At 37.7% G+C, this 24,140-nt stretch overlaps 1 protein-coding gene across 2 annotated transcripts in view; it reads right to left on the reverse strand.

Moving 5' to 3' along the window:
- Nucleotides 1-24,140, reverse strand: part of RECQL (RecQ like helicase) — a 57,373-nt gene that overhangs the window by 32,287 nt on the left and 946 nt on the right. The window contains exons 2-5 of one of the 2 annotated variants that reach the window (XM_032593934.1): nucleotides 23,661-23,854; nucleotides 18,117-18,163; nucleotides 2,391-2,588; nucleotides 1,090-1,269 (exon numbers count right to left, since the gene is read on the reverse strand). In XM_032593934.1, the coding sequence (XP_032449825.1) occupies nucleotides 1,090-1,269; nucleotides 2,391-2,588; nucleotides 18,117-18,132 (394 nt within the window). In that variant the 5' untranslated portion in view covers nucleotides 18,133-18,163; nucleotides 23,661-23,854. The remainder of the gene's footprint in view (nucleotides 1-1,089; nucleotides 1,270-2,390; nucleotides 2,589-18,116; nucleotides 18,164-23,660; nucleotides 23,855-24,140) is intronic. The other variant, XM_030321901.2, reaches the window with a different exon arrangement.

Raw genomic sequence — 24,140 nt, forward strand, 5'->3', positions numbered from 1 at the left:
CTCTCTCAAATAAATAAATAATATAAATAAATAAATAAATAAATAAAATTAAAAATTAATTAATTAAAATAAAAAAACCTTTATCACAAAACTTTTATTGCAATTGCCTACAATTACCTCTATTTTCTAGTCCAGGTATCAATAAACTAAGAACTAGCTGCTTGTTTGAGTAAAGTTTTAATAGAATACAGGCATATCCATTTGTTTCCATGCTGTCTATGGCTACTTTTGTACCACAATGGCAGAGTTCAGTAGTTGCCACAGAGACCATATGAACCACACCTATCACATTTACTGACTGCCTCTCTAAAGGTAAGTTTGCTGACCCCTCTCTATCTATACCACTGCTAGTCCTCAAAGAGCAACCCAGTACCTGGGAGCTTGTTAGAAATGCAAGATCTTGGGTCTCACACAAACTCAGAATCTGCATGTCAATCATGTCACCAGTAATCCTTACACACATTATAGTTTGAGAAAGTTCTGCTTTATACTATGAGCTCTGTGAAAATGAGAACCTTGCCCATTTTGCTCACTACTGTTATCTCCAGTGCCTAACACCCCTAGCTGACATTCAATAAAGATCTAGGACTAGACTCTAGGTCTATAGATTCCTTTTCTAGTACTTTTTGTCCCACAACATGTTTTTTAATTATGTTTGAAGAACCATATAAAAGAACCAATTCTGCTCAAAGTCTTTAACATTCCCTCTTTAAGTGAACCTTTTAAAATGTCTATTAACATTAAGATAAATGAAATTAAAAATGCACTTGATTTATACATAAGTACGGTTAGAAATTATTTTTTTTAAGACTTAAAAGAGAAATTCCTTGGGGTGCCTGGGTGGCTCAGTCGGTTGAATGTCCGACTTTGGCTCAGGTCATGATCTCATGGTTCATGAGTTCAAGTCCACGTCAGGATCTGTGCTGACAGCTTGGAGCCTGGAGCCTGTTTCAGATTCTGTGTCTCCCTCTCTCTGCCCCTCCCCCACTCGTGCTCTGTGTGTCTCTCTCTCTCAAAAATAAATAAACATTTAAAAAAGAGAGAGAAATTCCTTTGTTCAACTTAAAACGAATCTTTATTAATACATACCATCTGAACATAATGCTGGTAACTGGTAGCATAAGCTCTTTCCACCTCCTGTAGGCATAACAAGAAATACCTCCTTTCCAGACATTGTTACATTAATAGTTTCAAGCTGAAGCAGTCTGAACCTCTGCAGTTTAAAGACATTTTGCAGAACCTCTTTAACTTTACCAGACCAGGGAAAATCTAGACAAAAAATAATAATAAAACAATAATAATAATAATAAGCCAAATATTAGAATTATTTAGGATTATAAATGCAATACAAATGTAAATGGCAGCTTTTATATTAGAGAAAAGCAGTTAAGAATGTATGTAAGTTTTAATATTACTGACAATTTAACCTTTATACTGACAATTTGAGATTAGTTTAACTCCGAAGCTTAGGCAAAAAGATTTAATGATATATAGTAAGAAACAATCCATCAGAAAAAATGAAAACATTTGCCAGTTGAGAATTAACCTACACAGAAGAGGAAGGTCCTTGACCAGGCATTTGAAAACCAGTCTGATTGTTGATCAAGGAATTCATAGTATCATAAAAATCTCAAATACCATCAAGTTAACAATTATGCGGAGTTTTTTATGTAAATATCTTGTTTAGAAGCAAATCCCCTGAAAAGCAAGGGCTACAAAAGCACTGTTACGAACTCCAGTATAAGTGATAGTTCATGATAAACATGAGACTTGGCAAGATCTTGAATCAAGGAAGGTGTTCACTAGGGCAGGAAAATGAACTAGACTTTGGCAAGTTTGAATTTTTTTTTAACTGTTTAACTTTTTTCTAATTAAAACTTAGAAAATTTAGTAAAAAATCTTCTTTTTCCAAGCATTGATTGATGCTGCTAGAACCATATTTGGAGGGGCGCCTGAATGGGTCAGTCAGTTAAGCGTCCGATTTTGGCTCGGGTCATGATCTCATGGTTCGTGGGTTCAAGCCCTGCGTCAGGGCTCTGTGCTGACAGCTCAAAGCCTGGAGCCTGCTTCGGATTCTGTGTCTCCTTCTCCTCTCTCTGTACCCCTCCCCTGCTCATGCTCTGTCTCTCTCTCTCTCTCTCAAAAATAAACATTAAAAAAAATTTTAAAAAAAGAACCACATTTGGAAAAAATAATGAAGTGTGAATAATAAAAGCTTCATTCAAAAAGAACATGGGCAAAGAATGGTTTGCCTACTGGTTTCCCATGCACTTAAGGAACAGCCAGTTTCCCTTCCAAGTGCCTAGAAAGCACTGATCCAGGAACAATGATTTAACTCCTGTGTAAAGAAACAAGCAGAAACAAGACTAGCAAACAAAAACAGAGCAAACCTTCTTTATTCCAAGCAGCAGGTGAAGAATCCCATTCACTGCTTTCCCCAGCATCAGAATCCTCAAAATGCTGCTTTATTTGGTTTGTTAGGATGTTCTTTTTCTGAATAAGCTCTTGTTGCTTTTCCAGAAGTTCCTGAATTTGAACGTCTACTGCATGTAGCTCATTGGTTACAGACTCCAATTCTTCAGTTAGAGCTATGAGGAAGGAAAAAAAGATGCAATAATTAATTAGTTTTAGGTATCTCTGTTGATTTTTGGCTATTCCTCACCATCAGAATTATAGACAAACTTACAGTAGTAGAGAAAGGTGGTTAAGAGCATGTGTGTTGGAGTCACATAGACCTAAATTTTAGGTCCTTCTCTTAGCTCAGGCTAAGCACTAAACCAAGCCTCAATTTCCCCATCTGTACAAGGGGACAATATCTAGCTTTCATAGTATTGTTTTAAAGAATTAAGTGAGATAATATATGGAAAGTTTTAACATAGTAACTGGCACATAGTTATGCATTTAATAAATGATCATTATTTTTACTGTGTTGTAGGGCAGTGGTCCAACAGTCTCCTAAGTCATTTAAGTGACCAAACTTTGAAACAAAAGGAAGCTTTTTTTTTGTTAATTTGAATCCAAGATAGTTAACATATAATGCAATAATGGTTTCAAGAGTAGAATTTAGTGATTCATCACTTACATATAATACCCAGTGCTCATCACAAGTGCTCTCTTTAATGCCCATCACTCATTCAACTCATTGCCCCACCCACCTCCCCTCCAGTAACCCTGTTTATTCTGTGTATTTGAAAGTCTCTTATGATTTGCCTTCCTCTCTGTTTTTACCTTATTTTTCCTTCCCTTCCCCTATGTTCATCTGCTTGTTTCTTAAACACCACACATGAATGAAATCTTAATTTGTCTTTCTCTGACTTACTTCGCTTAGCATAATACACTCTAATTCCATCCATGTTGTTGCAAATGGCAAGATTTCTTTCTTTTGATTGCCAAGTAATATTCCATTGTATACATATACCACACCTACCTTATCCATTCATCAGTCGATGTACATTTGGGTTCTTTTCATAATTTGGCTATTGTTGATAGTGCTGCTATAAATACTGGTGTGTTGTGCTTCTTCAAATCAGCATTTTTGTATCCTTTGGATAAATACCTAGTAGCGCAATTGCTGGGTCATAGGGTAGCTCTATCTTCAATTTTTTGAGGAACCTTCATATTGTTTTCCAAAGTGGCTAGACCAGTCTGCATTCCCATCAACAGTGCAAAAGGGTTCCCCTTTCTCCATATCCTCACCAACATCTGTCGTCTCCTGAGTTGTTAATTTTAGCCATTCTGACAGGTTATGAAGTAGTATCTCATTGTGGTTTTGATTTGTATTTCCCTGATGATGAGTGATATTCAGCCCATAACTACTTAGCTATTATTTCATGAAAACATATTTGGGTTCATATGTTGGCAAGATAAGGCATTGGAGATTATAAACAAGCTGATGTAACAATTAAAAGAAAAACTGAGTGTGCTACTGGAATTGACAAGTCCATCATCACTAATTTATAAAGCAGACTTAATGTATGATTCTAATCAATCCGAGTATTAAAGTCAAAGTGAGATTCTTTTTGACACCATACCAATAGAAACCAAAAATTTTTAAAGATGTCCTTGATGCTCTCTAAAACATTAGCCTGCTTTAATCAGTGTCCAGCTTTAATGCCCCAAATTTTCATAAGATGAAATCTCATGGTTATGATTTAAAATAGGATGTTATCGTGTTTTTGTATTATGCCAATACCAGAATTGCCTTCCCTGCATGATTCTGGTTAGGATTGGTCACAAGTGAACTCTGCTTCAGACCTGGAAGGTAAAAATGTAACAGCAGTCAGGTTTACATTCAGATGGTTGGCATAATGTCAGGTGCTGCTGGGGCTCATTCACATTGTCATGGATCTGCTGCTTCACCTTCCTGGCATAAAGCAGAACCCAGTTCCACCAGCTCCTACTGAACCTCTTTGGGGCAGCAGCTTGGCCCACAGCTTCTTCAGCTTCCCTGAATCCCTGGCGATGTTCTTGTGCAATTTTCTATGGCAAGTGTACTAGCTCTTCTGCAGGGCACCAGCATGTGGAGTCAGAGTGTTGGAGGCGGTTACACAACCAACATGAGTCCAAGTGAAAGGCAGACAAGCTCCATTTTGTCCTCCTGGGTTTGAGCTCATCTTTACCCTCCCACACTCCATCTCCATCTTCCCGTTCCTACTGCTGGCACTGCTGACTTCAGGACTAGCAATGGACTGCTTAACCAGGCCCCATGATCATACAGGAACTGATCCCTACAATAAATCCCTTAAATCACTCATGATTCAGCTTCCCTGAGTGAACCCTAACCAATACCAAATGTTGTTCCAGAGGAAAAGAAACTTAAAAGCAGGTTCTCTAAATTGCTTCTATGCCACCTAGAATAGTCTCTGATCTGATTAGATTTAAAGGCATTAATGACCCTTGCCTGCAGTTCAGTTGGTATTCCATGGCATGTAGTAGACAAAGTTATTTAGATTACAATCTAGACACCAGTAATTAAGTATCTAGGGAGGGAAAGGCTCTGGGTGACCAAGTGTTTGCTGTCACAGAATATTTCTGTTGAGAATAACGCGGTTGATTGGCCCCTCCTAAATATGCTGAAAAACCTGAGAGAAATGTAGGATCTGTATAAAGGAACCTCAAAGTCTCTATGATTGTCCCAGAAGAACCTCTTATCTCCTATAGGTACTGGGCCAAGACTACCGAATGTCAAAAGCCAATACAGGCTGAAAGTTAGACCTCTTGAGTCAGTTAGCTGAGTTGTGAATGGAAGGGAAAAGTTCTGGAAAGAAATTAAAAGTACTATTCCAGTAAACGTATGAAACGTAAGAAAGGAAAACAGCCTTAATGCTGATATGAAGAGAGGTTTAGTAATCCGAACAGAAGATCACACCAGCCACAACATTCCCCTAAGCCAAAGCCTAATCCAGAGCAAGGCCCTGACTCTCTTCAATTCTAGGAAGGCTGAGTGCTCACTTTGGCACCACATTTACTAAAATTCTACGAAAGCTCAGAAAGGTGAGGAAGGTGAAGAAAAGTTTGAAGCTAGTCAAGGTTGGTTTGCTAGGTTTAATCTCCACAACACAAAAGTGTTAAGCAGCAAGTGTTGATGTAGAAACGCCAAGTTATCCAGAAGATTTAGCTAAAATAGTTAATTAAGGTGGCCACAAGAAACAACAGATTTTTATTGTAGCCTTCTACTGGAAAATGCCATGTAAGACTTTCATAGAGAGGAGAAGACAATGCCTGGCTACAAAGCTTCTAAGAACAGACTGACTCTCTTGGTAGGATCTAAAGCAGCTGGTGACTTTAAGTTGAAGCCAATGCTCATTTATAATTCCAAAAATCATAGGGGCAAGAAGAATTATGCTAAATCTATTCTGCCTGTGTACTATAAGCCTGAATCTATAATTATGTACATCTGTTTATAACGTGGGTTATATATGAGCTCTATTTGAGCCCTAGGGCTCAGAAAAAAGATTTCTTTCATTGACAATGCACTGGTCACCCAAGAGCTCTGATGAAGATGTTTAAAGAGATTCATCTTGTTTTCATGCCTGATAACACAACATCCATCTGTAATTCATGGGTCATTTACTTTCAAGTCTTATTATTTATAAAATACATTTCATAAGGCTATAGCTGCCACAGATAGGGATTGCTCTGATGGGTTTGGGTAAAATCAATTGAAAACCTCTGGAAAGGATTCATCACTCTAGATGCCATTCAGAAAATTCATGATCCATGGGAAGGTGTCAAAATATCAACATTAATAGGAATTTGGAAGTTGATTCCAACCCTCATGGATGACTTAGAGGGCTCAAGATTTCAGTGGAGTAAGTCACTGCAGATGAGGTGGGAATAGCAAGAGAACTAGAATTAGAAGTGGAGCCTGGGACACCTAGGTGGCTCAGTGGGTTAAGCGTCCATCTCTTGGTTTCGGCTCAGGTCACAATCTCACGGTTCATGAGTTCAAGTGTTGCATTGGCTCTGTGTTGACAGTGTGGAGCCTGCTTGGGATTCTCTCTCTCTCTGTCCCTCCCCTGCTCATTCTTTCTCTCTCTCAAAATAAATAAATAAACTTAAAAAAAAAAAAAAAGTGGAGCCTGAAGATGTGACTGAATTGCTGCCATCTCATGATAAAACTTTAACAGAAGTTAAATGAACAAAGAAAGTGGTTTCTTGAGATGGAATCTACTCCCAGTGAAGATGCTGTGAAGATGGTTGAAAGGACAACCAAGGATTTAGAATATTACATAAACTTAGTTGATAGAGCAGTGACAAGTTTTGAGAGGACTGACTCCAATTCTGAAAGATGTTCTACTGTGGGTGAAATGCTATCACACATACAGAGAAATCATTCGTGAAAGGAAGAATCTATTAATGCAGCAAACTTAAGTGTTGTCTTATTTAAGAAATTGCCACAGCCACCCCACCCTTCAAAACCACCACCCTGATCAGTCAGAAGCCATCAACATTACAGCAAGACCCTCTACCAGCAAAAACATTACACTCACTGAAAGCTCAGATGATAGCTAGGATTTTTCAGCAATCAAGTATCTCTAATTAGGTATGAACATCATTGTTTGACGTTCTATTGCACACTTAATAGAGAACAGTATAAACATAATGTTTATATGCACTGAACTAAAAAGTTCATTTGACTAGCTTTATTGTGATATTGACTTATTATTGCAGTGGTTGGAAACAAATCTGAAGATCTCTGAGGTATGCCTATATCACCAGAAATATGGTGGGAATATGTGAGGGAACAGATCCCAACGGTACTAAATCAGAGTGAATAGAATATTAAATGAAGCTAAATTCACTGATACAGACTCAATATGAAATTATGGTTTAGTGCAGTAGTACAGTGGCCAGGAGTGGCTCTAATAATTTACTTCGTTGGTTGCCAGAAACCTGGCTCCAAAGATGCATTATTAGAAAGTTGAGATAGAATGACACAGGTGTAGATCTCAATGATACTGAAGGGCTAGAACTTTCTGGGTATACACTAAAGGAGGTGATCCAGAGGCTTCAGGAAAGGAGAATGCTACCCAGCTTCCCTGAAGAGCTCACAGTGACTGTCCTCTGTAAGCTGGGAATGACAGCGAGGGAAGTACTGCCTTTGAAGCAGATCAACAGAATCAATGAGAATAATGGATTTTCCAAGGTATGAGGGCTAATTCAGTTCACAACCAAAGAAAAGATATATGTGGTTGCTATAATAGGCAACAGAGCAGAAACAGTAATCAGAATAGTCTGATCCGCAGAGAACTCTGGCATTGGCTAGTTGATCATGATGTCCTTGAAACGGTTTACTTGATTTGAATATGCAGAATGCAAAGCCCTGATTCTGGTAAACTAAGTTTGACTTGAATCACTATAGAGTCAGAGTCTTTCAACCAGCTCCCAGAAAAGAACCAATTTATAGACCCAGAGTCCCCTGAATAGAGATTGGGACCCTGTGAGAAAAGACACAACTAAAAATTTATATAGTAAATCTTCTCACTAGTGTTCTCCAAAGAAACGTATCAGGGTAATTATGTATTGGGGAAAAGAAAATAGCTTCTCATAAATTACTGGACACTAACTCTGAATGGACAGCTCCTGGAAGACAAATGCCATGGTGATCCACCAGTCAAAACAGGGACTGGACTTATGCAAATCACGTGATCAATGCGGTTTTGCTCATGTCCATCATACAGTGGGCTCAGGAGATCCTCTAACCCATTCTATGGTTATTTCTCCAGTTCTAGATCATATTATCAGAATAGATACATTCAGCAATGGGCCAAATACATATATCAGTCCCCTCTTAGGAAAGACTAAGTGGAAGCCAGTATAACTGCCCTTACCTACCAAAACAATGAATAATGCTGTTTGTCCTATAGATCGGATTCTTGAGCCTAGGGATCAGGGTGGAAATGAGAGTGGCTCTTCTTACTATTACCACTTACTAGTGATCCACTAATAAAATGTTTGCTTCCCATCCCTGAAACTTTGAACCTTGTTGGTTTAGAGGTCTTATCAGGAAGGAATGCTTCTACCAGGGGAAAATGCAGTGGTTCCATTTAAACAGAAGTTGGTGGGATTGCAAACTGGTGTAGCCATTCTGGAGAATAGTATGGAGGCTCCTCAAGAACTACCCTATAACCCAGAAATTGCATTACTAGGTATTACCCAAAGGACACAAAAATACTGATTCAAAGGGGTACATGCACCCTGATGTTTACAGCAGCAATTATCAACAATAGTCAAACTGTGGAGACAGCCCAAATGTCCATCAACAACTGAGGAATGGATAAAAAAGATGTGGTATATATACACAATGGACTATTACTCTCAAAAAAAATGAAATCTTGCCATTACAACGACATTGATGGAGCCAGAAGGTATTATGCTAAGTGAAATCAGTCAGTCAGAGGAAGATAAATACTGTATGATCTCACTCATATGTGGAATTTAAGAAACAGTGAACATATGGGAAGAGACAAAGGAAAAAGAGAGAGAAACAAACCGTAAGAGAACTTTTTAATGTTTACTTTTGAAAGAGAGAAACAGAGTGTGAGCAGGGGAGTGGCAAGAGAGGAGAGGGAGACACAGAATCCAAAGCAGGCTCCAGGCTCTGAGCTGTCAGCAAGGAGACCAGTGTGGAGCTCAAACTCACGAACCATGAGATCATGACTTGAGCCAAAGTCAGATGCTTACCCACTGAGCCACCCAGGCACCCCATAAGAGAATCTTAACGATAAAGAACAAAAGGGTTGATGGAGGGAGGTGGGCAGGGGGTGGGTTAAATGGGTGATGGGTATTAAGAGCACTTGTTGTGATGAACACTGGGTATTATATGTGATGAATTACTGAATTCTACTCCAGAAACCAATATTGCGGTGTATGTTCACTAAAACTAAAATTTAAATTAAAAAACAAAAAATAAAAATAAATGGAAGTGGACTGCCTCTTGACCACTTTGAGCTCCTCATGCCAGTAAATCAACAGGAAAGATGGAGGTTACTGTACTGGCTTGGTGACTGATTCTGACTATTCAAGGGAAACTGGATTGCTACAACACTACTGAAATAAGGAAGAGTATGTGTGAAATGTAGGAAAACCTCTAGGGTACCTTTTGGTATTCCCACGTTCTGTGATCAAAGTTAATGCAAAACTACAAAAGCTAAATCCAAGCAAACTGCTAAGTCAAGTCCACACACCGGGCAAGGATTTGTAACCAGGTGAGGTGTTGTTGACAGCAAAGAAGGAATACAAAAGTGAAGAACATAGTTATAAAATAACATCTAATGACCACATGACCAGGTGAGAAACAGGACTGTAATAACTATAAGCATCTCTTCCTTTTTGTTGTTGGTGGTAGGTATGTATGTATGTATATATCTAGGTCCCTTTTCCTATTTTCCTAACATCTAAATAAAATGTGCTAATAGTAGCTGACTTCATATCTCAGGAATTAAGTTAGAGGATTACCAAGAAGGATGTGATTCAGCAGGAAGAGGAATGAGCATCATCCAAAGATGAATAACAAGAACCTGTGCCCTTTTTTGGGGAGAAGAAGAGTTTGTCTTTGGTTGTACAAGGGACAGTTGTTTCCTTGGGCAGCCAGATATATGGAAGGTAGAAGTGAAAGAGTGCCCTTGTTTTCCATATGTGAAAAGGTTAATTAAGGCCAGGATTGATGACCTCACTGGCACAGGGCAAGCACCGAGCCCACAACTCTGGGTGCTGCTAGATATCCTCGGGGAAAGAGCAGAGTCTGTAGCTCCCCCAGATGCTGTTGGTTCTCCTTCAGCTTCTCTGAACCCTCAGCCAAGCAGTATGCCAGTCCATGTGCATGTACACCCACTCCTGAATCATCCACACTGGAGACTGTGAGGCACTGAGACTAATACAGGTTCTGCTAAGAAACACGATTCATGATTCACAGGTTTTGCAGTTTGCCTCTGCACCCCCACTGTACATCACCTTCTCTTCCTGACCGTTGGCGTGGACTTCAAGTGCCAACACACAGGTGACAAAACACCAGGGAAGAGCTTGACCACTTCACACAATCAATAAGGTTAAATCCCTCCAGTAAATTCCTTGTATCATGCATAGTGCCTCTGCTTCTCTGATCAAACCCTAAACTGACAGAGACTTCCGATCCAAGATGGCAACATAGAAGACCTGAACTCATCTCCTCCACAGACACAACAAATCTACGCCTATTAACAGAGCAATTCCTTCTGAAGAACTGCGAGCAGACTGAACAGCTTCTGCACAACAAAAGATAGAGCACATGAAAAACAGCAAGAGACATACACTGTAACAAAGAAAACTCCCAGCCCCTATGCTGCAAACTACAGTGGGAAAGGATACTATTGAAGGGCCGGGAGCAGGTTCATCTGCCCTGGGACACAGAAAAACAGCCACAGTTTGGAAGGGAAATTAGAATATAAAGGAATCAGCCTTAGGCCACTACCAAATGGTGGGGCAGCTCCTAGAACTCTCTCCAGATCTGAGGCGCTGGCAAGTGCCATGGTTAACGTTCCCAGTCCACCTTGACAGCACAGACGGGAGCGGGTTCCAGAAGCCATAGCTGGCCTGCTGCCTCTGCGAGCCCTGGTCATACTAGCCCTGAACCCCCTAGGACACAGAAAAAAAGCCACAGTTTAACAGAACAACTGAAATATAAAGGATCCAGCCCTAGAACTCCACCAATGGCAGGGAAGCTGCTGGAAATCTCTCTGGATTGAAGGGGCTGGTTGAGTGGCGAGTATACATTACTTTCCACCTTGATTACATGGATGGGAGCATGGTCTAGGCACCTTAACTGGCCTATTGCCTCAGTGAGTCCTGGTCCCCTAGCCCACACCATCCCAAGCCGACCTACCAGGGCAGCCACGGTACAATGAATGCCAGGAAACCCTTGGTCAGCACTCACCACAGCTATGGCCATCTTGCCAAAGTGACACAGGCCCAAAGCACCCTGGAACAATCCAAATCTGTACCATACTGGCTCCAGATGACATGCTAGGACACCACAGTGAACAGCACTCCAGGACCCTCCTGGCTCTTGCTCTCTTCCACTCCAGCCACCCTGCAAGAGCGCCACTTGCACAGTGTGCACAGGAGCCACTGGCTTGCACACACCTTGGCTACAGCCACTCTGCCAAGGCACCCCCTACATGGAGTGCCCTCGGACTCCCCTCCTTCCCAAACCTTGCCTCTGTTCCAGCAGCCCCACCACAACCAACTCATGTCCACTTCAGCTCCAGCCACACCATTCGGGTGCCCCTTATGCTAAAAACCCTGGGACACCCTGGCTTGCACCCACTTCAGCTACAGCTCTCCTGCCAGGGCACCATCTGTACAGAAAGGCCTGGGACTGCCTCAGCCAATGCCCACTTCAGCTCTGGCCATCCCACCAAAGCAACATCAGTACAGAGTGCCCCAGAAACCCTGGCCCACACCAGTCAAAGCCTCAGCCAGCCAGCAAAAAGTCACCAAGCACACACAGTTTGCACAGAAGACAACTATACATACACAAAACCATTCCTTCAAGTTTAGGAGAAGTAGCTGAAACAAACACAGAAGGTCAAAAAACATGAGACAGGAGCATATGTTCCCAACACAAGAAGACAAAACCTCAGAAAAAAGACTGAAAGATGGATATGGCAAATCTAACTAATGAAGAATTCAAAGTAATGGTCATAAAGATGCTCACTGGACTGGAAAGAAGAGTGGATGAATTCAGTGAAACTTCAACAAAGAGATACAAAATAGAAAAAGGAACCAATCAGAAGTGAAGAATAGAATAACTGAAATTAAAAAATATAGTAGAAGGAATCAACACTTCACAGGATAGTTTAAGGGACCTCTGCAATAACCTCAAGCATAATAACATTTGCATTTTTAGTGGCCTCAAAAGCAGAAGAGAAAGAAAAGGGGGCAGAAAACTTTTCCAATTTCCCTAACCTGCAGAAGGAAACAGACATCTAGGTTCAGGAAGCACTGAGAGCCCATAACAAGGTGAAGCCAAGGAGGGCCATATCAAGTCATATAATAATTAAAACGGCAAACATTAAAGATTAAGAGAGAGTTTTAAAAGTAGCAAGAAAGAAGCAAAAGTTATATGCGAGGGAAACAGCTTAGAGCCCAGAGCCTACTATGGATTGTGTCTCCCTCTCTCTGCCCCTTCCCTGCTCACACACTCTCTCTGTTTCTCTCTCCCTCAAAAGTAAATAAACATTAATAACTAACTAACTAACTAACTAAATAAATAATATTAAACAAAAAGAGAAACTGAAAACTAATAAATAAAATCAGAAATGCAAATACATAACAACTGAGACCACAGAAATACAAAAGATTACATAATAGGCTACAATGAAAAATTATATACTAGAAAATAAGACCAACTAGAAGAAATGGATAAATTCCTAGACACTTACCACCTTCCAAAACTGATCAGGAAGAAATAGAAACTGACCAATTACAGGCAACACAATTAAATCAGTAATCAAAGAACTACCAACAAAGGAAAGTCCAAGACCAGATAGATTCACAGGTGAATTCTACCAAGCATTTAAAGAACAGTAATACCTATTCTCCTCAAACTATTGGAAAAATGAGGAAGCAAAACTTCCAAATACATTCTACAAGACTGGCATTATCTTCATGCCAAAGCCACACAAAGATACTACCAAAAAAAAAAGAAAACCAGAGACCAATATTGCTAATAAACATAGACGCAAAAGTCCTGAATAAAATATTAGCAAAGCACATTCAACAATACCTTAAAAGGATCATTCACCTCAATCAAGTGGGACTTATTCTGGGGAGGAAAGAATAATTCAATATTCACAAATCAATCAACGTGACATACCACATTAACAAAATGAAGGATACAACTCATATGATCATCTCAACAGATGCAGAAAAAGCACTTGACAATATTCAACATCCATTCATGATAAAAACTCTCAACAAAGTTGAGTTTAGAGGGAATATACATCAACATAATAAAGGCCATATAAGACAAACCCACATCTAACATACTCCAAAGGTGAAAAACTGAGAGCTCTTCCTTTAATATCAGAAAAGGCAAGATGTTGTTCACTCTCAACACTTTCATTCAACATAGTACTGAAAGTTCTAGAAACAGCAATCAGACAATTTTTTTTTTCCTAACCTGGTACATTTTATTTTTTTTCAATATATGAAATTTATTGTCAAATTGGTTTCCATACAACACCCAGTGCTCATCCCAAAAGGTGCCCTCCTCAATACCCATCACCCACCCTCCCCTCCCTTCCACCCCCCATCAACCCTCAGTTTGTTCTCAGTTTTTAAGAGTCTCTTATGCTTTGGCTCTCTCCCACTCTAACCTCTTTTTTTTTCCTTCCCCTTCCCCATGGGTTTCTGTTAAGTTTCTCAGGATCCACATAAGAGTGAAAACATATAGTATCTGTCTTTCTCTGTATGGCTTATTTCACTTAGCATCACACTCTCCAGTTCCATCCACGTTGCTACAAAGGGCCATATTTTGTTCTTTCTCATTGCCACGTAGTACTCCATTGTGTATATAAACCACAAATTCTTTATCCATTCATCAGTTGATGGACATTTAGGCTCTTTCCATCATTTGGCTATTGTTGAGAGTGCTGCTATAAACATTGGGGTACAAGTGCCCCTATGCATCAGTACTCCTGTATCCCTTGGATAAATTCCTAGCAGTGCTATTGCTGGGTCATAGGGTAGGTCTATTTTAATTTTCTGAGGAACCTCCACACTGCTTTCCAGAGCGGCTGCACCAATTTGCATTCCCACCAACAGTGCAAGAGGGTTCCCGTTTCTCCACATCCTCTCCAGCATCTGTAGTCTCCTGATTTGTTCATTTTGGCCACTCTGACTGGCATGAGGTGATATCTGAGTGTGGTTTTGATTTGTATTTCTCTGATAAGGAGCGACGTTGAGCATCTTTTCATGTGCCTGTTGGCCATCCGGATGTCTTCTTTAGAGAAGTGTCTATTCATGTTTTCTGCCCATTTCTTCACTGGGTTATTTGTTTTTTGGGTGTGGAGTTTGGTTAGCTCTTTATAGATTTTGGATACTAGCCCTTTGTCCAATATGTCATTTGCAAATATCTTTTCCCATTCCGTTGGTTGCCTTTTAGTTTTGTTGGTTGTTTCCTTTGCTGTGCAGAAGCTTTTTATCTTCATAAGGTCCCAGTAATCATTTTTGCTTTTAATTCCCTGCCCGTGGGATGTGTCGAGTAAGAGATTGCTACGGCTGAGGTCAGAGAGGTCTTTTCCTGCTTTCTCCTCTAAGGTTTTGATGATTTCCTGTCTCACTTCCAGGTCCTTTATCCATTTTGAGTTTATTTTTGTAAATGGTGTGAGAAAGTGGTCTAGTTTCAACCTTCTGCATGTTGCTGTCCAGTTCTCCCAGCACCATTTGTGAAAGAGACTGTCTTTTTTCCATTGGATGTTCTTTCCTGCTTTGTCAAAGATTAGTTGGCCATTCGTTTGTGGGTCTAGTTCTGGGGTTTCTATTCTATTCCATTGGTCTATGTGTCTGTTTTTGTGCCAATACAATGCTGTCTTGATCATTACAGCTTTGTAGTAGAAGCAATCAGATAATTTAAAAAACTAGACAAAAGGCATTCGGATTGGTAAGGAGTAAATAAAACTGTTACTATTTGTTGGTGACATGACCCTATTAGAAAACACTAAAGACTCCACTAAAACACTACTAGAACTGACAAACTCAGTGAAGTTGCAAGATACAAAATTAATATATAGAAATCTGTTGCATTTCTATACTCTAATAATGAAGTAGAAGAAAGAGAAATTTACAACTGCACCAAAAAGAATAAAATACTCAGAAATACACTTAACCATAAAGATCAAAGACCTATATAATGAAAACTAGAGGATACTGCTAAGAGAAACTGAAGAAAACACAAATAAATAGAAAGATATTCTCTCCTCACAGACTGGAAGAATTAACATTGTTAAAATGTTCATAATACCTGAAGCAACCTACAGATGCAATGCAATTTCAACCAAAATTCCAATATATTTTTCACAGAACTAGAACAAATAATTCCAAAACTATGGAACCACAAAAGACCCCAAATAGCCAAAGCAATCTTCAGAAAGAAGAACAAAGCTGGACAATCCCAGATTTCAAGATATACTACACAAATATAGTAATCAAAACAGTATGCTATTGTCACAAAAACAGACACACAGATTATAGAACAGACAAGAGAGCCCAAAAATAAATCTACGCTTATGTGGTCAATTAATCTATGGCAATGAAGGAAAGAATATACAATGGGGAAAAGACAGTGTTTTCAATACATGGTGTTGAGAAAACTGGGTGGCTACATGCAAAAGAATGAAACTGGACCATTTTCTTACACAATACACAAAAACAAACTCAAAATGGATTAAAGACCTAAATGTGAGACCTTACCATAAAACTCCCAAAAGAAAACTCATGCAGAAATTTTTTAGACACTGCCCTTAGCAACATTATCTAAGTTTTCTCAAGCAAGGAAAACAAATGCAAATATAAACTATTGAGACTACATCAAAATAAAATGCTTTTGCACAACCATCAACAAAACAAAATGGCAACATAGTGAATGACAGAAGATATGTGCAAATGATATCTAATAAGGGATTAACACCCAAAATACATAAAGAACTTACACAACTCAATACCAGAAAAACCCAAACAATCCAATTAAAAATTTGGCAGATTACCTGAATAGACATTTTTCTGTAGACAGAGATGACAGATGAAAAGATGTTCAACATCACTAATCATTAGGGAAATGCAAATCAAAACCACAATAGAATATCACCTCACACCAGTCCAAATGGCTACTATCAAAAACACAAGAAGTAGCAAATATTGATAAGGATGTGGAGAAAAAAGAACTTTCATGCATATGTAAAAACAGTATGGAGGTTCCAAAAAACATTAAAAGTAGAAATACCATATAATCTAGCAATTCTCCTTCTGGGTATTTATCCAAAGAAAATGAAAATACTAATTCAAAAAGATATACACATCTCTATGTTCACTGCAGCATTATTTACAATAGCCAGGATATGGAAGCAAACCAAGCATCCATTGATAGACAAATGGATAAAGAAGATGTGGTGTGTGTGTGTGTGTGTATATATATATATATATATATATATATATATGCATGCAATGGAATATTACTCAGCCATAAAAAAGAATGAGAGCTTGTTATTTGAAATAAGATGGATGGACCTAAGAGGTATTAGGCTAAATAAGTCAGAGAAAGACAAATACCATATGAAATCATTTACATGTGGAATGTTTAAAAAAAAAAAAAAAAAAAACTCATACAGAGAACAAACTGGTGGTTGGCAAACGGGAAGTAGGTAGAGAAAATAATGAAATTGGTAGAGGGATTAAGAGGTACCAACTTCCAATTATAAAATAAGTCACAGAAATGAAAAGTACAGCATAGGTAGTATAGTCAATAATATTACAACAATATTTTATGGTGACAAATAGTAACTACATTTATCATGATAAGCACTGATTAATGGATAGAACTGAGGAATATGTTGTGCTCCTGAAACTAACATAACATTATATGTTAATTATACTTCATTAAAAAAATAATAAAAACTCTTTGCAAACTAAAAATCTGTTGAAAAATAATGCATCCATATATTACAGTATTAATTTGAATAGTGGGATTTGGAGTGATTGATATATTCTACTTTGTGATTTCTGAGGTTCCCATAATTCTATCAAAAAACATCACCCTTCTGTACTACTGCTGGGAATGTAAAATGGAACAGTGAGTATGGAGAAAAATACAGCAGTTCCTGAAAACTTAAATAGAAGAAAGAGCATGTGATTCAGCAGCTCCACCTCTAAGTATATATACCCAAAAGAACTGAAAAAAGAGACTCAAGCCCATTTGTATTTAAACGTTCATAGCAGCATTATTCACAATTGCCATAAGGTAAAACAACCCAGATGTCCACTGACAGACAAACTGATAAACAAAAGGTGGTATATACATACAATGCAATGTTATTCAACCTTAAAAAGATACATATAAAATGGATGAAGCTCAAAGACATTATACTAAAGAAAACAAGCCAGACACAAAAGGACAAATATTGCATGAGTCCAGTTATCTTAGGTACCTAGAGTAGTCAAATTCATACAGAGTACGAGTAGTGTTACCAGCAATTGGGAGAAAGGGAGTAAGAGAGCATTATTGTACGATGGGCACAGAATTTCAGTTTGGAATGATGAAAAAGTTCTGGAGATGGATATTGGTGATGGTTACACAATAATGTGAATTGCTCCCATTGAATTGTATACTTAAAATTAGTTAAAATGGTACATTTTGGTATGTTTTACAATTTAAAAAAAAACACAAAACATAAAAATCAGAATTTTTAAAACAAATATTTTTATAATTTATTATTCTTTATTTTTATTAAGACTTTCCTCTTAGAGCAGTTTAAGGTTCACAGCAAAATTGAAAGTACAGAGAAAAACAATTTTTTTCAAAGAGCATGCAGTTAGAAACAAAACAGAATATACTATAAAATGTAATCATTTCCACTAACCTGAAATGGCTTCCATCCTAAAATTGAATTGGGATACAAACTTCTTTCTAAAAGTGAAAGAAAAATCACAGCAAATTTTTTTAAACCATAGTATTGATAATGCCTACCCAATAATTTATCACTACTAAGCATGAAAAATGTCAGAAAGTAAATTATATATTATAGTGACTTTTAAAATAAGGACTACATGGTTATTCCCACACTAATTTTTATAGCGAATTCTCTAGATTTCAGAGAAGTGTCCAAAATCACATAAACAAGTATAACATCAATGACACTTAAACACCACATACAAAGCAATTAGCAAAAAAGAAAGCTTTGAGGTTAAACAGTTTTAGCAATAAATTACTGTATGATCTTAGCAAAGTTAAACAACCTGTTCCTCTTCACCTCTTTCCTTATCTGTAAAATTGGGATGGTAAAACCTATCTTATAAATAACAGATTCAAACATCCCAGATTAGGTAAAATCCACCCACATAAACACTCAAATTAATCATTCAACATTTTATTGAATACCTGCTTTACAGTTACAATTTAGGTTCAATCTTAAAAGAGGAACTGGTATTCCACGGAGGGACTAGATTTCAGGAAAAAACATGAAAATATCAGAAGTGGGGGAAACACATGGTATGTAATTAAGGAACTTTAAATACCTATGAATGACTAAAACTTAAGACTACATACAGATGAACAAGTAGAAGGAGAGGAGGCTTGAGAGCAGGAATTTCTCACTATATAAACCACTTTCTAACAATATACCTCTGAGCTTCCTTCCATGTTTTGGTTTGAATGCTCTTGGTTTGCAGTCTGTCTTTCTGGTGTGTGCACAATAAACTTTTCCTGATTACTACTTCAATAATTCATTGGTTTTACCTCTGGTAATTCTAAACTTTTGACAGTCTGTGGTGTAAAAATGGGATCCAAAAGGGGTGCCCGCGTGGCTCAGTTGGCTGAGTGTCTGACTTCGGCTCAAGTCTTGATCTTGCTGTTGCCAAGTTCAAGCCCCACGTCAGGCTCTGTGCGACAACCCAGAGCCTGGAGCCTGTTCCAGATTCTGATGTCTCCCTCTCTCTCTCTGCCCCTCCCCAACTTGCCCTCTATCTCTCTCTCTCAAAAATAAATAAACATTAAAAAAAAATTTTTTTAATGGAATCCAAAGACACCCCCCCCAACCTCCCTTCCTCCTTAACTCTGAGGCCCCTATGGTCATGGAACCCACAGAGTCCATTTAATTCACTTTCTCACTGACTCTAGAGTTTGAAGTCAAGTCTCTCTTATATCTGAGCTCTGTTCTCTCCATTTTGAGCTGACTTTAATTTGCATACCTGTATTTTGTTTGTTGAAGCTTCTAGGTAAATCTTCCTATTCTACTCCAAAGAGAGGAGGGCAGGGAAACACATGGTTCCCTGTGTTTTAGAATAGCTTTTAGAAAGCAGGGCCCCTCATATCTAAGAACTCTTAGGGAATTTAAAGGTAAAGATGTATTCTACCTGGTTGGTCTATGGACCAGGATTTTGTGCCTTTTTGGAAAAATGGGTGAACTTCTAGAATTGTAGCGGCCACTGGAGGGCAACTTTAACTTAGAGAAGTGTATCTTAAAGCTGTGCCTTTGACAAGAGAAGATTTCAAACCTCTCAGAGACAACAGAATGCATTCTCTGATAAGCAGAAACTTCTAAAAGACACAATGACTGCAAAAATAGCTCTAAAAGATCTTTGCATCATGCAAACAAAAAAAAAGTTACTAGGGGGAAAACAAACAACTTTGCTATCTGAGCAGGTAACCTCAACTTCCCAGAAAGACAATTTAGATCCAACTGTTCTTTTCTAAACTGGTGAATTTTGCAATATTATGGCTATCAGCTCATGGCTAAACTTTTTTAAACAAAAGCTACAAGATCTGTTTGCCTCTGTCTGTATGTTTATGTATGTCTATGTATGCATGTTATAGATGGGTAATATTTTTCTAATTCCAGATGCTATTGCCAGAATATGTAAGGAGCTCTATTTAATTGGCTTAAAGAAAAATAAGCACTTATAAATTAAGTACTCCTGAAACCCTCAGACATATAAAAACAAACCAAAATGTTTTTCAAGTTCACATGACCTGATACAACCTTTGATATGTAAAACCTAGTTTAAGTTTGTTGACTTAAAAAAAAGCAAGCATGTCTGGGTGTCTGGGTGGCTTGGTTGGTTGAGCACCCGACTTCAGATCAGGTAATAATCTAGTGTTTCATGAGTTTGAGCCCCATATCAGGCTCGCTGCTGTCAGCTCAGAGCCTGCTTCAGATTCTCTGTTCCCTTCTCCTTGCCCCTCCCCCATTTTCGCTCTCTCAAAAACAAAAACATTAAAACAAAAGCAAGCATGACTTCAAAATTTGTTGATAAGAAAAATAGTGTGATGGTTAGCTGTTTAATGTCTAATCCAAGAATAATTGGTAAAAATAAATAATTTAAATAAATGTAAATAAAAAGTTTATAACAAGTTAAACTAAATCATGAATATTTGTTGAGTATCTAAATCATTTGCAAATGAGATAATATACTGAATCATTAAATGCAAAACATAAGTTTATCTACTTTAAGCTTTTCTTTTTTTTGTACAGTATTGTAGTATTACTAATACTTTATTTAAGGAAACTAACTTTAAACTTTTACTGAAATAAAACTATACATCACTACCAGAAATGAAAACAAAAAAAACAAAACAAAAAACTGTCACTTGCTAAAAACAGAAAGTAACCATACCTATGACTGTAATAAACATAAACCAATGATATTTCTACCTGCTACAGTTTGGAGCTTGGTAACTGCTCTTTTTGTTAAAATGAGTAATTAGCCGATATAAGAAAATTACTAAGGACATACAACCTCAACTAATAATTTTTCCCTGAAGCTAATAAGAACTACAGAAAGTTAAAAAGAAAGTATAACTATACCATTCAATATACTTTTCATCAAGTCTGAGGGCCAACTAAAACTGACCTGAGCAAATCAGTGTTTTGGAAATGCCATTTAAAGGATGCTTAAAGTCTGCTCTCTGAATTGGTTCCCATCATGGCAGTCCCTCAGTACTACTACAGTGTCTCAAATCTACCTCAGAGTGAATGGTTTTCATTGTGCATCTCCCTTGCACTACTATGCAAGGCTCTTATTTATGTTTAATTTCTAGTTCCATTTGTATCATCTGCTACAAGATAACCTAAATCTAGTTCATCTTCTAGGAGAACTCTTCCAATAAATTCAAGCTTTGGCAACTCTCCTTTTATTAATGACAAATTGCTTTCTATTGGCACCTGCCAACATTGTTTTACCCTAGCCTCACTTGCTCAGACAGTCTCAAAAGAGTCACTCAGACGTTAGTGGCCTAGGATTCATTAGAACAACCCCAACTTTTGGCTTTTTAATTTTTACAGACAGACAATAGATACTTGGGTCTATTAATAACTATATCCTTTGTCACATTAAAAACTATATTATAAAAAACATAGATCTCTAAAAGGTTTTTATAATTGTGTATGTATAAAGTTGCCAGTCCACAATTGCTTAATTCTTGTTTTTTACTAGGAATTAAAGATAAGAGTTAAATCTAATTAATATATTTAATTAAAACTACTAGAAAGAGTAAGATTAAAAGAAAACAACAGTATATGAAAAGTAGTTAAAGAAAATAGAACATGTTTTTGGACAAGGAAAGATATGAAGAACATGGGTATGTTGTTTTGGTAAAGGAAATAAAGGAAGTAATTTTGTCCAAAAGTAAAATGATTATTCCAGAATGAGAAAAAAAAAAAAAAAAGACGTAACAAAAACTGGATGGATATAAAGTGTAGAAGGTTTATGGAAAAGGGATCTTGAGAAAGGAATTTTTTGTGTGGTCTAGCTAAAATTGAACTGGATTTAAGTTTGTTTTTGCAAAACTGTTCCTACGATAGTGCTTCATCTGCAAAGAGATTCATGGAAAAGACTAAGAAGTACAGGTTTCTGTTAACTTTAAGATCATAACAGTGAACTGGGTAAGAATTTCTAAAAATCTAATGAAAAACTGATTCATAAAGCTATTAACCCTAAGGTGAAGCAAAACAAGAATTACAGGAGACTGAATGAACTAACGAAGATGATTGTAATTTTTTATGATTTCATTTAAAATATTGCTGGTTCTTCAATGTCCTGCTTTCCAGATTTAAAAAGCTCCATTTTCGGGGCGCCTGGGTGGCGCAGTCGGTTAAGCGTCCGACTTCAGCCAGGTCACGATCTCGCGGTCCGTGAGTTCGAGCCCCGCGTCGGGCTCTGGGCTGATGGCTCGGAGCCTGGAGCCTGTTTCCGATTCTGTGTCTCCCTCTCTCTCTGCCCCTCCCCCGTTCATGCTCTGTCTCTCTCTGTCCCAAAAAAAATAAATAAACATTGAAAAAAAATTTAAAAAAAATAAATAAAAAAAAAATAAAAAGCTCCATTTTCTCCTCTCTTTTAAGCTATCTATAGCTTACAGTGATTCAGTAAAAACTACTTTTGTAAACAAAGGTTGAAACATTTATCTTTTTCTTTCTACCTGATCCCACCAGAATTTAAAACCTTTTATTAAATAGTCTATTTTTCATGACAATATATGTATTTACTTAAGCTCGATCTGATTTCCTTGTAATAGGACACAATTAGACAAGTCCTTAGCTTGGCTGCTTAGCCTGAAGAGCCCTGAAAAGTTCAATCTAAGATTCTTTATGAAAAAGTTCCAGCAAAGCAGATTTAAAAGAGCCTATATGGTCAGTCACTATTTTTGCAGCACTTATGTAAATAGGCCAAATTTATTGAAACTAGACTCAATTTGCAAACAAATTAGCCTAACTGTAGTTACCCTAATAGAAATGGGATGATGACGGAAAAATTATGATTATGTTTTGGTAATACATCTAGTGCTATTAATTTTCCTTAAGGTTTTATTTTCTACTTATAAACTGAACTGGATCCTGAATTCTAGTTTCCTCCAATATCTGGCTAGAACTCTCCAAACTAACATTTCCAATTTCCTCCCATTCTTGTAACTTGCAATCACTGTGAAAATAAAACTGCCCTTTTCTCAAAGCCATGCAAACTAAAGCTGAACAACCTGATGTAAACTTCAGAGAAACCACCAAAGCAGCTCATGTGAGGAGGACAACGTGCCTGTTGCTATGTGGTCACTCAGCAAGATCACCAGTGACATTCAAACTGCAAACCAGGAAAATCTGTCAGATTGTTACTCTTGCCTTCATCCATCTAAAGATAATTTGAACCCAACATCTAGAAATTTTCTCAACTGGTTTCTCTCCAAACTCAGACACTGAATTTATAATCTTCTTAAAATATTAGCTTTTATTTTTCTTTTGCTTCCACAGAAATGCCTCTCTTTAAATTACTTGATTGCTCACACCATAGAGGCTTAATTTAGGTGGAAGTTCACCTGCAACACAGCCACTTAAAATAAAACATCTTCACCTTCATCCAGTCCTGAGTCATGACAAAGATGTGACTGTTAATATATCATATTATGCTTATGTAAATACCTTTAAAAAACTGAAATCCATTTGATTTATTTACTTGGTTAAATCTTGGCACCTGGGAATCTGCTCTGGGAAATTTTCAATCTTTGGCTATTGTTCTCCTTAAATCACCTCTAATGCGCTGCATACTCTCCAAGGTTTTAAATGCCTGTCAGCAGCCACTCACAGACCAAATGGTATCCATCAGGATCAGACAACTGTATGAAATCAACAATAACCACATAAATGATGAAGATGGTGACCACGTGGCCCTTAGCCTAATAATCCAACTAATGACAACAGCAAAAATGTGATTCTTCAGCCTGAGTACTTCAATGGTAGAACCTGAAAATAACACTATACTGGTTGATCATACTCTCACCCTGCTGAGAGAACCAAAAGGGGGAAAATGTTAAAATCAAAAACAAACGGAGAAGAGCCTTGAAAATTCCTCAAAGGGACAAAACCAGTTTAGTCAAACAAAGTCAATTGACCTTACGTTGT

Source organism: Lynx canadensis, chromosome B4 (assembly GCF_007474595.2).
Source record: "Lynx canadensis isolate LIC74 chromosome B4, mLynCan4.pri.v2, whole genome shotgun sequence".
NCBI classification, from domain to species: Eukaryota; Metazoa; Chordata; class Mammalia; order Carnivora; family Felidae; genus Lynx; species Lynx canadensis.